The 13848-nt window shown below is 38.0% G+C and overlaps 1 protein-coding gene across 1 annotated transcript in view; it reads right to left on the reverse strand.

Moving 5' to 3' along the window:
* adamts3 (ADAM metallopeptidase with thrombospondin type 1 motif, 3) overlaps positions 1 to 13848 on the reverse strand; it is a 152461-nt gene that overhangs the window by 36168 nt on the left and 102445 nt on the right. The window contains exons 11-15 of the mRNA XM_042422035.1: positions 10136 to 10249; positions 8497 to 8642; positions 6376 to 6551; positions 4935 to 5068; positions 3758 to 3881 (exon numbers count right to left, since the gene is read on the reverse strand). Coding sequence (XP_042277969.1) covers positions 3758 to 3881; positions 4935 to 5068; positions 6376 to 6551; positions 8497 to 8642; positions 10136 to 10249 — 694 coding nt within the window. The remainder of the gene's footprint in view (positions 1 to 3757; positions 3882 to 4934; positions 5069 to 6375; positions 6552 to 8496; positions 8643 to 10135; positions 10250 to 13848) is intronic.

Genomic DNA, 13848 nt, shown 5'->3' on the forward strand with positions numbered 1-13848 from the left:
TTAGAGCAAGAAAAACATGTGTCACTGTTCATTTGGGCTCCTGATTATTGTTTTAGGACAGATTTGAAAAAATTGCGAACCTTTTCTTTGAACTTCACAAAGGAAAAACTATCTTTTTTCAAAGACTTCTTAAAGCCTCTGAAAACGTGGCTTGAAATCATAAAAATGCATATATGATATCAAAGTTGAGTGTCTAATTAAGCATCCACAAAAATCTGAATGAAAATAAACATTCATAACTATTAGAAAACTTAGCTCAAAAACAGCTCATTTGGCTGCTCAAACCATTTCTCAGGACTGTGTGGGCGTGTCCAGATCACGTTTGATTGACAGCTCACTTTCAGCTCAAGTACCACTTTATTTTCTATTTATTCACTAAAACATTTTGCTGATATGGAATAAACTACTATACATCAAGTGGTCTAACCTACAAACTAGGTTAGACCACTTGAAACTGTGTTTTTATTTAACTACACCTCCTGGAGTATGGCGCTAATCGTTTTAGCATCTTCCATTCACTTACATGAAACGGTTAGCATTAGCTTTTCTATTCAAAACTTTTGAACTTATTATCAATTACCCCAGTGGTCTACTAGTTATCTTGACTCATCAGCTAACTAGCAGACTAGAGTAGACCACACATATCTGTTTTTTTTTTAACTATACCTTCCAGACTACGAAGCTAAGTGTTTTAGCATCTTTCATTCACTTACATAAAACGGTTAGCATTAGCATTGCTATGCTACACTTTTGAGCTACTTATCCACTCCGTGATTAATACAGATTTAGATGGTGTACCCAAGTCTGATAGTTATCTTAACACAGTAACTTTCATAATATTTATTTACAATACTCAAAATACCATATAAGGCCACCTGTCATCATGTGACCAAAGTACTACCCTGTAATGACAACTGAATCATCTTCATGACAACCAAGCAAACTTTCTCAAACTGCTGACAAAGGCCATGAGATATAGCTAAATCTCTAGTACGTGGACCTTGAGTGGATGTTTGTTAGACTGCTATTTTCTAGGTTAAGAATAAATCTTCAAGCTCTACTCAAACCCCTGTTTGAATTAGGCAGTGTGTAACTGGAACACAAGTTTAATCTACGGCTCTGCAGCAAGAAATGACACATGAAAGCTTCCTCCTTCATTTCCTGAGAAAAAAAAAAGCATTCATCCTGACTCCACTTTTGCCACAGAGCGATGTATCACCATCTGGACGCTCATATCCCCATTATGATCATAAACAGGACAAGACTCACCACCCGGAAACTAAGATGGATGTAAATTTACTGCATCATAGCCTGCTTCTTCTTGAAAGTCTACTGGCTGAGACGATTAGGTCTGGCTCACCGCTTTTTATGTACAAATGTGAATTTGCCATTTGTCCTTTTAACATAAATAACAGTCTATTGCTGCTACATTTGCAGCGGTCAGGATGAATGTGTTCATGCTGTTGTTATTATATCTGCTCCCGGCTGTGTTAAGGCACTGCAGAGTGCATACTCCCTCACTATTTTCCTCGCTATTTCTCACTTCAGGAAAATACAGGTGGTTATGTGTCTTATTTGAGTCCAGCAGCACTCCAGCGAGCATTCTGCTTGGTGGTTTACCTCACAAATCTGAGATCTGAAAATGTTTCCCAATGGCTGTTCAACACTTATCCTTTTTATACTAAGAGCAGTCTCTCACTGAATCAAAATTAATACTCCGCATGACAGGGAATGTTTTATTGGCCACTTCAGCTTTGATGATTTTATATCACAGCTACAGCTTTTTTCTTCTTTTTTTCTCCAGGAATCAGTCTTTGTTAGTAGGTTTGGCAGTTTTTATTTTGAGATGTTAAAAGAATTCAAATGAGAGCTTGTAAAAAAAAGCTAAAAACATGATTAAGAGAGCCAGCGAAAAGCTAAAAATGAACAGAGCCTTTACTAAATTACGGCTGATAATGGAGTTGAATCTGGTCGGCTAATCAAGATCAGTTTTAAACACTAGACACTTTGCTTTTTTAATCAGTGCTTAAATGATTGCATGCTCTCATTAAAGTTATTGAAGAAGAGAAAAACTGCACTCCACATTTAATTTCCTCAAACTACGACCTTTATAAATCATAAGCCTATATTTCATGCAAAGAAGATATGTGCTGCATTTATTGGTCAGGTTGTATCTATAGTGTACACCTCATGCAGAGGAGAGGTCGTACGGTGGAACCTTCCTGTAATAATAAAGGCTCATGATGAAGGAGCTTGGATTTCTGATTGGTTGGCAGGTGGCCATCGAAATTATAAACCAGGACACCTCAATCATACAGTAGTTCAAGGCAACAATTTAATTACTGTCTAAAAGCAACGACCCTGATGCTTCATCCTGAATTACCAGATCACTCACAGTGGTGAAATTAACTGACAGTAACTGTCGCTATGTGAGGAATCAATCAGGATAAGGCTCGAATATGCTTTACTTTTTATTTTTCACTGTCATTAAATCCCATTAAACGATAATAAATAAAACCTCCCACTAACAACAGCCTGATATATCTTATCTCTCTGTGCCAGCAGAGCTCCAACAGTGGGTGACATGTCACTTCATTACATAACCCCAGTTTGTGCCTCTCATGTATCAGCACACACCCGGGTCACAGAGGTAACCTTCGGTTTCTCTAAAAGTTAATTAACCGACGATGTCTGAAAAACCCAGAGGCTCATTTTAACACACAGTTGTTCTGACAGTTTCATTTAATTTAATAAATCAGTCCTCAAAGACTCTTCCAACCATCTGGATGAAAAAATATTCCATCTGCTACATGATTTTAAAGATTTTTGACCAGTATCCCAAGTTGCGATTGTCGTCTATCTAACTGGCCCAGTGGGCGACTATCTTTGTTTTGATTTGGAAATGGAGGCACAACTTTGAAAACAGGTTAAAAATCTTGGATACTTTTTCATCCAGATGGTTAGAGGAGTCTTCAGGGATTCTACCTAAGAGTAACTGGAGGTGTTTTCAAACACACAGAGACAGAAAAAGAGGTTGTTCATTACCATGAACATGCACATCCCTGCTGCTGTGAATACTCACTAGAGCATGTGTAATGTGTATTGATCTGCAGCTGGAAATAACAAAATAACAAACAAAAAAAGCATTTACTCTTGTTTAAGCACAGCAACTTTTGCTAAAAAACTACAGGGACCAGCTGTTTCAGGAAATTCTTTTTCAAAATTATATATTTGTGACCAGTTTTTAAATGATCTTCTGTAGGAACAGATGTACTTGGGTTGCTACTGACATGGTAGGTAAGTATTTAGAGGAAGGCACGCAAAGTGTTGTTTTTTGTTCTTTTCACAGGATTTGTTGACAATAACAAAAATGTAGAGTAATGCCAGCCTTATCTTATGACCATAAATGAATGGGTTATCAGTTATAGAGAGATGTAAATATGATAATGTACTCCAAGGTGTCCATTATAGAAAATAATGGACGGGTGATGCCACGCTGCATTGCATCACATTTTTGCTTCCATCTTCTCTAATATCCTCTTCAATTGGCCTCACTGAATCATTAAAGAAATGATAAATAAATGGAAAACGACAGTATGGTACGTACAGTATGTCTATGGCTCAGGTGTGTCATGAATTACAAACATTCAGTTATCAGCATGATACCAAACCTCATACATTAACAAACAAGAAAATAAATCAGGGAATGAATGTGAAAGGTAAGACAGTTGTGTTAGTAATTTCCATGCTGCCTTACCAGCTTTCTTTGGTGTTCGGGTGAAGGTTCCTTTAACGGTGCGGCAGTGGGAGTTGTCCCCACCACAAACGCCACATTTGTCCTCCACTTTGTTGGAGCCGATTTCTCTGTCGCAGCCAACTTTCTGAAGACCAAGAAAATAATTACAGAGAAGAGCTGATACTCTCTTTTTGCCAGGAGGAACTGTGAAATTCACTACATAACTTGACAAGATGCTGACGTGAGGCATTATTAGGTACTGGATTATCAGTGCTGACTGGGCAAAAGCTGGTGTTAGCAGACTGCCTCTGGAGTTGGAGGACAAGTTCACATATGAGGTGTCACATTTGGACAGAAGGACCAGAGGAGTCATTTTATGACCTCTGCCAGGAAGGGTTATGTGTCTGGTTTAATTTGTTTGTTACATAGCAGGACATCTCAAATGATTTGTCATCAGATTTGGTGGAAAGTTTGACCATGACCAAGGTGCATATCCAGAACCAATAGCACCAGTATGTGGCTGTTCTGGTGTTAGATTATAAGGTATTTATAAGGTACTTATATTTTGATACGTAACTTGTGTGTTGTGAGACATAGAGCAACATTTTTTGGATTCCTTCATCCAAATCAAATCCATTTGATTCAAACTTTTTTCCTACAAAATGCATCTGATCTTCATTTAAAATATTTGAATAATCTAAACTAATTTCCTCTTAATGCTCTCCAAATTCTTATAGGGTGAAGGGTGTAAGGATAGAGGATGTTGTATTGCTGTACAGATTGTAAAGCCACCTGAGGCAAATTTGTGAATTGTGATATACAGTAAAATTAAGATGTAAACAAGGCTGCGACAGAAATGACATTTACCTGCTTAAGTTGCAGTGGTTTGATTTACTTTAATTAATTTCTGCTATCTGGGGAAAATCTCAGGACAAACTGGAAATGATGAATCAAATCAGCAGGAAAATCATACAACTTTCTTCTAAAGAGCAGTGAGCGAGCACTCAATGTTAAGCCAGTATGTGACAAGTTGAACCTACAGTAATGATGATGCAGTTTACTAACATCCCACAGTGTAATTTTAATGAATTCCTTCAAAGCTTTCAAGATTCAAACAGCCTGCAGCCACTAATGTGCATGTTTACCTGATGTGATTTTTTAATATGTCAGGAATCATGTAGTTTAAACACGTCCTTACCACACACTCTCCACGCACGCAGATATCGTAGGCATTCTTATAGGAGCAACGTGTCCCGTCATGCACCAGCTGCTTCATGTACGCCACGTCTCCTGTCTCCTTTGACTGGCAGTACAAATGGCATCTCTTGTTGGCTACAAGAAAACAGATTATTAGATGAAATATTTAGGTAAGAAATCCAACATGGAATGACAGGAATATTATGAAAGATTGTTTTTTATTTCATATTTCATCATTTCAAATACAGCATCACCCATCATGCAGCTGATCCTTTTAAAAGTTGAACTACATGTGTGGAAATATTGGAGAATTTCAATCTTTTTTATGTGTACTGACGTGCGATTATACAGTGCTTTCAGTCATTGGGTCTCATCCCGTAATGTTTTTTTTATTTTCACTCTTAAGATGGTGAGAACCTTCAGACACCTGGGAGTCCACATCACCAAGAATCTGACATGGTATATACATACAGACATCTCTGTGAGAAAGGCAAAGCTATGGCTTTATCACCTAAGACAGTTAAGGAAATCCAGAGTCTCTCTGGAGCTCCTATAGACTTTTCACTCTGGAGCTGTGGAAAGCATCCTGACAGTGGGCATCTCCGACTGGTCTGGGAATTGCTCTGCTCAGAACCATAAAGCTCTACATAGTAAGGATCATCACTCCCCACTCAGCAGGACTTCTACACCAGAGGGTGCAGAACCAGAACTAGTAGGATTAAGAAGGAGCTTCATCACTCCCCCCCAAAAAACTATTCCAGCTTCTATTCTCAGTCCATCACTGAGAGACTCAGAAAAAGCTTCTTCCTGCAAACCATCAGTATGATGAACACTGTCCAGAGCATCCTGAGCCTGTATGAGTTATTATATATTCTGCCTACAAAATGCATTATTTAACATTTAAATACATACATCAGATTCACAAAACCAATTGTTTGCACCTGCATGGAAATCCTTATAAAACATGATGATTACAGAAAATTTCAGTGTGCCACAAATAGAAACATATTTTGCACCACAGGCCAAATCACATACTATTATTTTTTGTATTACACTGAAACAAACTGTTTGTAAATTAAAGTAAAAATGCAAGAAAAGAGAATATTGCAAATAATAAAATACTGATGAATCCCATAAGAGTAAATTAATTTGTGTGTACACGCCAATCTAAAGAGGAAATATTAAGCCCCACAATAAAAGTTAAGTTAGTTGTGACCCTTGGTACTGTAATGGTGACTTTGATAGGCCACTGAGAAAGAATAGGAAAGGTCAAAAAACTATAAACAAGACAAAAACACACTTGAAAATGTGTCTTTTTCACACAAAAAAAGAAGAATCCCAATCCCCTACCCCCTTCAAGTTCAATTGTTTCTCTTTGGCATAAAAAAACACAGCAGACACATGCTGGAACAAAACAATCTGTTGACATTTTTCTGGCTTACCATCAGGATGCTCATAGGGCAGCCAGTGGTGTTTGGCATTTTGAAACTCAAAGTGTGAGTTGCGGAGCTGGCACTGCTGGGCTCGGAAATCCTCGAAGTGCTTGGGGCAGTCATCAGTGTTGCACAGCTGATACTCGTAGTTTACTCCTGGGCAGTCCTGGCCGCCGTTGGAGGGCCTAAGGGAAGGAAACGGATGAACAGCAGAGGAGCTGATCAAACAGTGAGCCTTTCTTTGAAACCAAGAACGAGAAAACAAATCCTGCTCTAAAAGGGATGCTAAAACACTAAGCAGCTTATATGAAAGATTAGGGTTATTTTTAACAATGCACCTGCAGTTTGGGCGAATATGACTCAGCCTCTTTGGAGCTACGGCGTGAGAGTCGTCTCATGTTGCTTAAAAAAACTCGCCATATCAAGGTGCTGATTGTCAAACCTCTCACGGCTGACCACTGGTTCTAATTCACATCCGACTTATATTAATATTACCTCACCTTTGTGATGATAATTCACTTCAGAACCTTTTTCCATGAGGTGTTAATGCATTGCATGTATTTATGTGCAATTACTGATTGACCTTTGTACACTTTTCCTCCCATACTGTTGAAATATTTTCTAGATGACAAATGAAAGACCATTAAGAGCAGCATTAAGACAATTGTTTAAAAGGTTCTGCTAGCTCCCTCCCTCACAGCATATTTAAAAAAACGCAGCAGAGGAATGGTGTGCTTGTGTTTACTGCCTCAGAAAAGGAATAAATCAGTAGTTCGTCGTTGTCTCTTCGCTGTCATTTATCAGGCTTGCTAACGCTACCACCAGCTATGTGTGAGATGCACAAACTGAGGCTACAGTTAGCCAGTACCCTGTTATTCATTGTCATTTATTATCCAAGCAGACACATATAAGTTAATTTGAGCAGAATAAAACAAGAAGAAAGTTTTTACACACAATATGTGTATTGTTAGGAAAATCAATAGTATCAACATCATATACCAGCGTAAACCTATGAGATTATGTGTACAGCATAACAAATGATTTAGTGTGTAGTTACCCATTAACAGTGAATTACTGTGACTGGAAACAGAGGAACAATCTAGCCTGCACTGTCCAAAGGTAAAAGAAAATCCGCCTTCCAGCACTGATTTGTCTCATTTGTACAAAAACTGAAGTTAAAAAGCAACACTTTGGGGTTATGTGTCGGACTATCTCTTAGCCTGGAGCAGTGATTTCAGTGTGATTAAAGACTGTCTTTATGTCAAGCTACACTAACTGTTTCCTGGCTCCAGTATTATTTTGAAAGGACATATGAGATTGGTATTGATCTTTCCATTTAACTCTGGGCAAGAAATCCAATAAGCATATTCCCCAAAATGTCAAACCATTCCTTTTGAGTTTAGGAAACAAAAACTCCTTGGTTAAGCATGGGGAAACATCATAGTCGTGGGTTAAGTTAGGACAACACTGCTGTCATGGTTAAAACAAACCACAGTTGAATGTTGGTATGAGATGGGACGTGAACCACAGTTTCCTGTGTCAAAGTCTTTGTTGAACCAACCATTTAACTGGTCTTCTTTCCAAGACATTTTGTGACAGTATATAAACTCCACACTACTTCCACCTCAGCTGCTCACTGAGGACAATCATTACTCTCTCAACCACAAGAAGCTGCTTGCCAGAAGAATGTAAACATGAGTTTTTAAGTGTTTGAACAAACAACCTATGCTTTCTTTTTCCTGATGTGGACAGCCTAATTAAAACTACATACAATGAATTGCTAACTCATTATGGGGCAGGATCAATTCAAGGTTTTACAGAAGGGCATGTACAAAGTAAATTATCCACTTTATCTTTTAGTCCATAATTGACTGATGATTAAAAGTACAGAATAACTCTGCACACTCAGCTATCAAGGATTAAAACACAATAAAGCCTAAAACACTAATTTCAAATGTGGTGCTCCAACATATAATTTTGGACGAACACAACAAAAAACCTAAAATCAGCAAATTTAGTACCTAATATTTCAGCAGCATTATCAATTAGAATAATCAACCTCCATTATTTCTGCCTTCAGTTTTGACAATCATTCATGATGCCTCACAGAAACAAATGTTGGCCACTTACGCCGGGTTGTTGCACTGACGTGTCCGGAAGCGAACTCCAGTTCCACAAGAGCGAGAGCAGGAGCCAAATTTGCTCCAGGAGCCCCACGAGCCGTCTTGCTTGACCTGATTTGGGTTCTTCCACATGCAGTGACCTTTGTAGCACCACTACAAGAAATGACAAGGGTTGGAGGAGAGAGGAAAGTAAGCCAACTAAAAAAGGGCTTTTTTCTCTCTGCTAAAATGATAATACAGGCAATACAGTAAATGAGAAATACACTATATAGCTACAGTATGTGCACAGTCATGTTCTGCTTAAATATGGTAATACTCCCATGCACAAGTTCATATGTATCAAGAAAATGGTTTTTCCCATTTTGGTGTGGTAGTACTTCTTTGAAAAAAATCTCTGGACACCCGAATATGTGACAGGTGTGTCAGAGGAAGGTGCAACTTAAAAACAATGAGAAGAACTCCTGCACATTGTCTTGCTTACTGCTGAAATGTTTATTAGATCACAATGTTTTGGTCTATCCAACCTTCATCAGGCATTTGGGTAGCATCACAACACTTCCATATATATATATATATATATATATATGGAAGGGTTTGACTGATGAGCACCTTGAACTAACACAAAGCATACGCGTCACCAGTCAGAAAATAGCATTAAAAAGATTAGAAAGATACAAAATGACATGCCTGCCGAGTGTGGAAGAACTTGACAGGTGTGCACAGAGCCCTGATCTCAATCTCATTCAACAGTTTTGGGATGAATCTGAACACCAGCTGTGAGCCTTATCATCCAACATCAGTGTTGGACCTCATTAATGCGCTCACAGCTGAATGGGAGCAAATCCCTGCGGCCAGGCTCCAAAAACCTTGTGAAAAACCTTCCCAGAAGAGTGGAGGCGGTTATAGCAGCACGTTAACCCTCATGATTATGGAATGTGATGTAATGTTGAGGCTGACTTGTGATGAAACACAGGTTTTGTAATCAAACTTATATCATTTATTATATTATAGATGCACCATGAAAGTGCTTTAAGAGTCTTATTAACAGCATTGATCAAATCAATAGGCTTCATGCAAAAGCCACTTGTACAAACAGATGTGTCCCTTAGGCAGGTACAGTACGAGTGATTAAAGAAATGTTATTTATTTTCTCCTACTTAGAATTTTCTCTCTTTCTCTCTTTTCCCTCTTTATTTCTGTCACAATACAGTGATTCTCTTATGTCATGTCCTTGGCAGCTGTATTAATATTTTCCATTTGTCTCAGGTCCCCTACTACTGATTCTCCTAAATTTGTGTGAAATTCTTGTTTTTACCCCTTTTTTGGTAAAAAGTTTCCAACAAATGGAGCGGAACAGGTCCCCGTAAATAGCAATTTTAGGGCCTTTGATTGTGCTAATGATCAAATCTCATGAATGCGCACCTCCTCATTACAGGTGACATTCATCAGGCTGAAAGCAATTTATAACAAGTTCGGGCAGTTATGAGAGTTTGTTGAATCCAACTTGGAACATTCATACAAGCAAACCTCATAGAAAAGAGTTTTAGGATATGAAAATGTTCTTGCATGAAGCCCATTGTTTTATTTGCCTGTCCACATACTTTTGGACGTGAAGCATCATAGGCAATAGACTAAACTAAACTTACTTTTCCGGGAGCACATTCAGTTCCGTCGAGAGGTGGACCCTTCTTGGTTTTGCAGAAGTAAGGGTTGTCCGGGTGACTGCACCAGAGCTGTTTACACGGGTCAAATGTACGAAACTGAAACAAAGAAAAGGTGAAAGTCAAGTGCTACGATGAGTAACTGAAAGAGCTGGCATAATGTATTGTATGAAAGGTACAGCATGTGAAAAACAGCTTCACTGCTCACATAACAATGCACAAGCCAAAGGCTGAAAAGCAGAAATGGACCTTGGTCTTTTAAAACAGTTCTTAGAAAATTTTCTTATATTCTGAGGTGTTATGTAACATCATTGATTCCAGCTCTGAGATTCAAAAATGTCAATACTGAGGATTATGCAAGAACTGAACATTATTACTCACTAATGTTTTGGGTATTATGATGCTTTGCACAAATAAAACAAACAAAAAGGATGTTATGAAGTCTGATGGAAGAAGCAGATTCACTTAACAGTTACAGTCCTCCATATCTACTGTAATAAACAGCTGACACCTTGCAGAGATTATCGTTTACAAGTGTCATCGGCTCTGCTATCAGAGACACTAAAGCTGAGTGGAAAAGCTTTTCTTTGGGAACAGCTCATTGTTAACCTCCTCTCCAGGGAATGTGGTCAGATGTTCTTTTTCAAGGATTAGAAGAGATTGTCAGACTGAGTGAACTCAAAAAAATGGCCTTATAGCTGCCCAGAGCATCCCTTTTACTAGGAGAAATTACTTCTTTCTTTTTTCCTTTCAGCTGATGTACTGTATCTCTCAGACTGGTCAATCTCTTTCCTCTTCTGGCTGACATTGCTCTTTAAGTCATGAGGCTCTATCTCAACTGCAGCTGTTATTCTTCAAAGTAGAACCGAGAGATAAGACCAAATAACTTATGTTATCACCATCACCTGCTGTGTAAAATAAATTAATACTGTTACTAAATCCATACATTTAAGTAAGGGATATTCTTCCATACTTCTGACTCTTAATGTCTACCTAAGCTGTGGACATTTCTACTACAACTATTGCTATTGTTGCAGTAGACTGAAAAACACAGATTAGAATACTACCCTCTGTAGACTGAAAAACAAGATCGCTGTTATTAGTCTTTGGAGCCGTTTCAACCTAACGTGACCGTAATCTCCATGATGAAGGACCATGTCACCCGGTGCTGCGGTGTGGCTCACTGATGTGTTTTTAATAGTTTTTGGACAACAAGGGAGGGCTATGGCACAGAGAAATAAGATATATCAGGCTTTGGATACACACAACATACTTGTAAGTAAGATCGATTCACTGTTGGTTTGGCTCTGCACATGAGACTTGTTGGCAATAAGAAAAACATAGATAATCGCCAACCTTATCCTTTAATGATTCATGAGTCTGACTCACTTAAATTTTTGCACAATTCACCTTTGGGTAATGCTCTAGAATTCATGGATAGGATTTTAACACTGAGAATTCTGTATTAGAAGAGGACAGACCTTTAATTAAAGCTATTAGTAATCTATTGAATTCCTGACTATATTCTGTTGGTTACTTCTGTGAGAACCAGGTTTCCCCTCCACTTCATGTTAATATTCCATTAAATGTCTTTCCATCTATGCAGTAAAATACTAGCATGACACCATTTATACTAACTTTACACTAGAGGCGTTTTAGTATTCAGTTCACCTAGATTGGGGTCACTGATTCAGAGCCATTTCCTCTGTTAATCTCATTTCTTAGGACTTGATAGGACAAACTAATTAAATTTGAATATTTGAATCCTGCAGAGATGAATATGACTCTCTGAACATGTCTGCCACAGCCACATCTTCAATCTTGTTCAACAGATCGAGCCAGTAGCTTTTCTTTGCAGAGGAACAGCGACATAAGCATAACGTACTAGAAAAGTATTCCTGTGGTAATTGTGATGTGAATGCTGGCTGATGAAAGGCTGATGCTAAACTGGATTGCTAGCTTTAATTTGGATGAAGGAGCAGCTGAAAGAATGTGAATGAGTTGAAAAAGTGTGAAATGGGTGGGTCAAGTTAGGAAATCTCAGCTGTGTTGATTATTTTTAAAAAGTATGAAATGGAGTTTGTAGCTGAAAGTATGAATGAGCAGAGAAAAGTTGAGAATGCACGAAAAAGTGTGAATGTGTCAATTTTGAACATTCCTTCCATTCATTTGAATAGAACAAAATTGCCGGAAAATGTTGAATATTTCGGAAATTATGAAGGGTATGAATGAGAAAAGTAATAGTGCAAATGTCCTAATAGAGCTGAATGTTTTGATGTCTGAATGAAGTTTCTATGTTGGATAATGTGGAAGTAATTTGAGTGGGCAGAATAATAATAATAAATAATGTAGAATGTGTATGCTGGAAAGCATTCACACCGATAAGCTGGACTGAATAACTACTTTTTAAAACAAACAAACAAAAACCTTTTTAGCTTGCTACACAAAAAGAACCCATTGGGTTAAATACAAAATTGCTGCACAGCGGCCCAATTACTCCATTTGCAGCTCTGGCTCTCTGTTTTTGTTTTGTTGACATGGAGGTGCGAACCAAAGTCTGCTTGTGTATGGTGGTCAGTTTGGGCTAACAGGGATGCTGACCTCAATTGTTCAAAAAATGTCAGTGCAACAGGAACGCCCTCCAAAGGTGGCACAAAGGGTGTCTTTGGAACAAACAACTTAAAGATTGTGTGGCTGTAATTATTTGCTTGACCATTGCAGACCAATGATCAGTGATTACAGTTTGGGGCTTTAATTAAACTAGTGGAAAAAGGAACAGTCAATTGTTGGTTAAATGTGAAATCAAAGAAAGTAATTATACATTTAAAATTTAAAATCCATGTATAGTTAAAGCCTCTACACTGCCTTAACAAGTCAGTGAGTCTTGTTCTGGGTATACATATCTTTTTTCCATTAAAAAAATTGAACATTTTTCATCATTTTGCTTGTTTCCAATGCAGTTTTATCTGTTTTTGAGAAGTGTTTTTTATCACTGACACTGGACTAGAAAAAAAACAATTTCACAACTTTGACAAATTCTTCAGTTATTCACAAAATATGAAGACGAAACAGGCATAATGGATTTTAAAGTAGGAAAGATAATTCCCTGCACTGCTCTTCACTGTATTCAAATCACGTATCATCAGAGTATACTCTGATGAAGGTCTGCAGGGACTGAATTGTGAGTTTGATGTATTGATGCATCTGCATACGAAACGCTGGAAGTTTAAAACCTCAGAGATTAAAAAAACCACTCAAAAACTAGTTTGGCTTTTACAGAAGCAGATGCTCTGAGAGTTTTTTTTATGTAAATGAGGATTCAGTTTATTGATGGATATTAAAGGGGAAATATGCTTTTTGTGATTTTCTGACATTTATACACTGTTATTATGTCAGATGCCTATATTAAACATTTGTTTGGTGGCTTGTTCAACAAGCTAAGGTGCAGGACAAGACATGTGTTCATGTTTGAAAGTTAGATAAGCTGGAGACTTTAGCAGGAAAGCTAACGTGGGTTATAGTTCAGAGTCTGTGACTCTTGTGTTGTGTAGCAGGATGCAATCAGGCTCAGTGTGACTATCTGCTGAACTTAACCGTTTTGGTTCACCCTCACCGCTCTAATCAGTGTGATATCCAGTAGCAGCAGCTGTTTTCAGCAAAAAAGCTCCTGATAAACTATTTGTAAACTACCTGCCAAG

This window comes from Thunnus maccoyii, chromosome 9 (assembly GCF_910596095.1).
Source record: "Thunnus maccoyii chromosome 9, fThuMac1.1, whole genome shotgun sequence".
NCBI classification, from domain to species: domain Eukaryota; kingdom Metazoa; phylum Chordata; class Actinopteri; order Scombriformes; family Scombridae; genus Thunnus; species Thunnus maccoyii.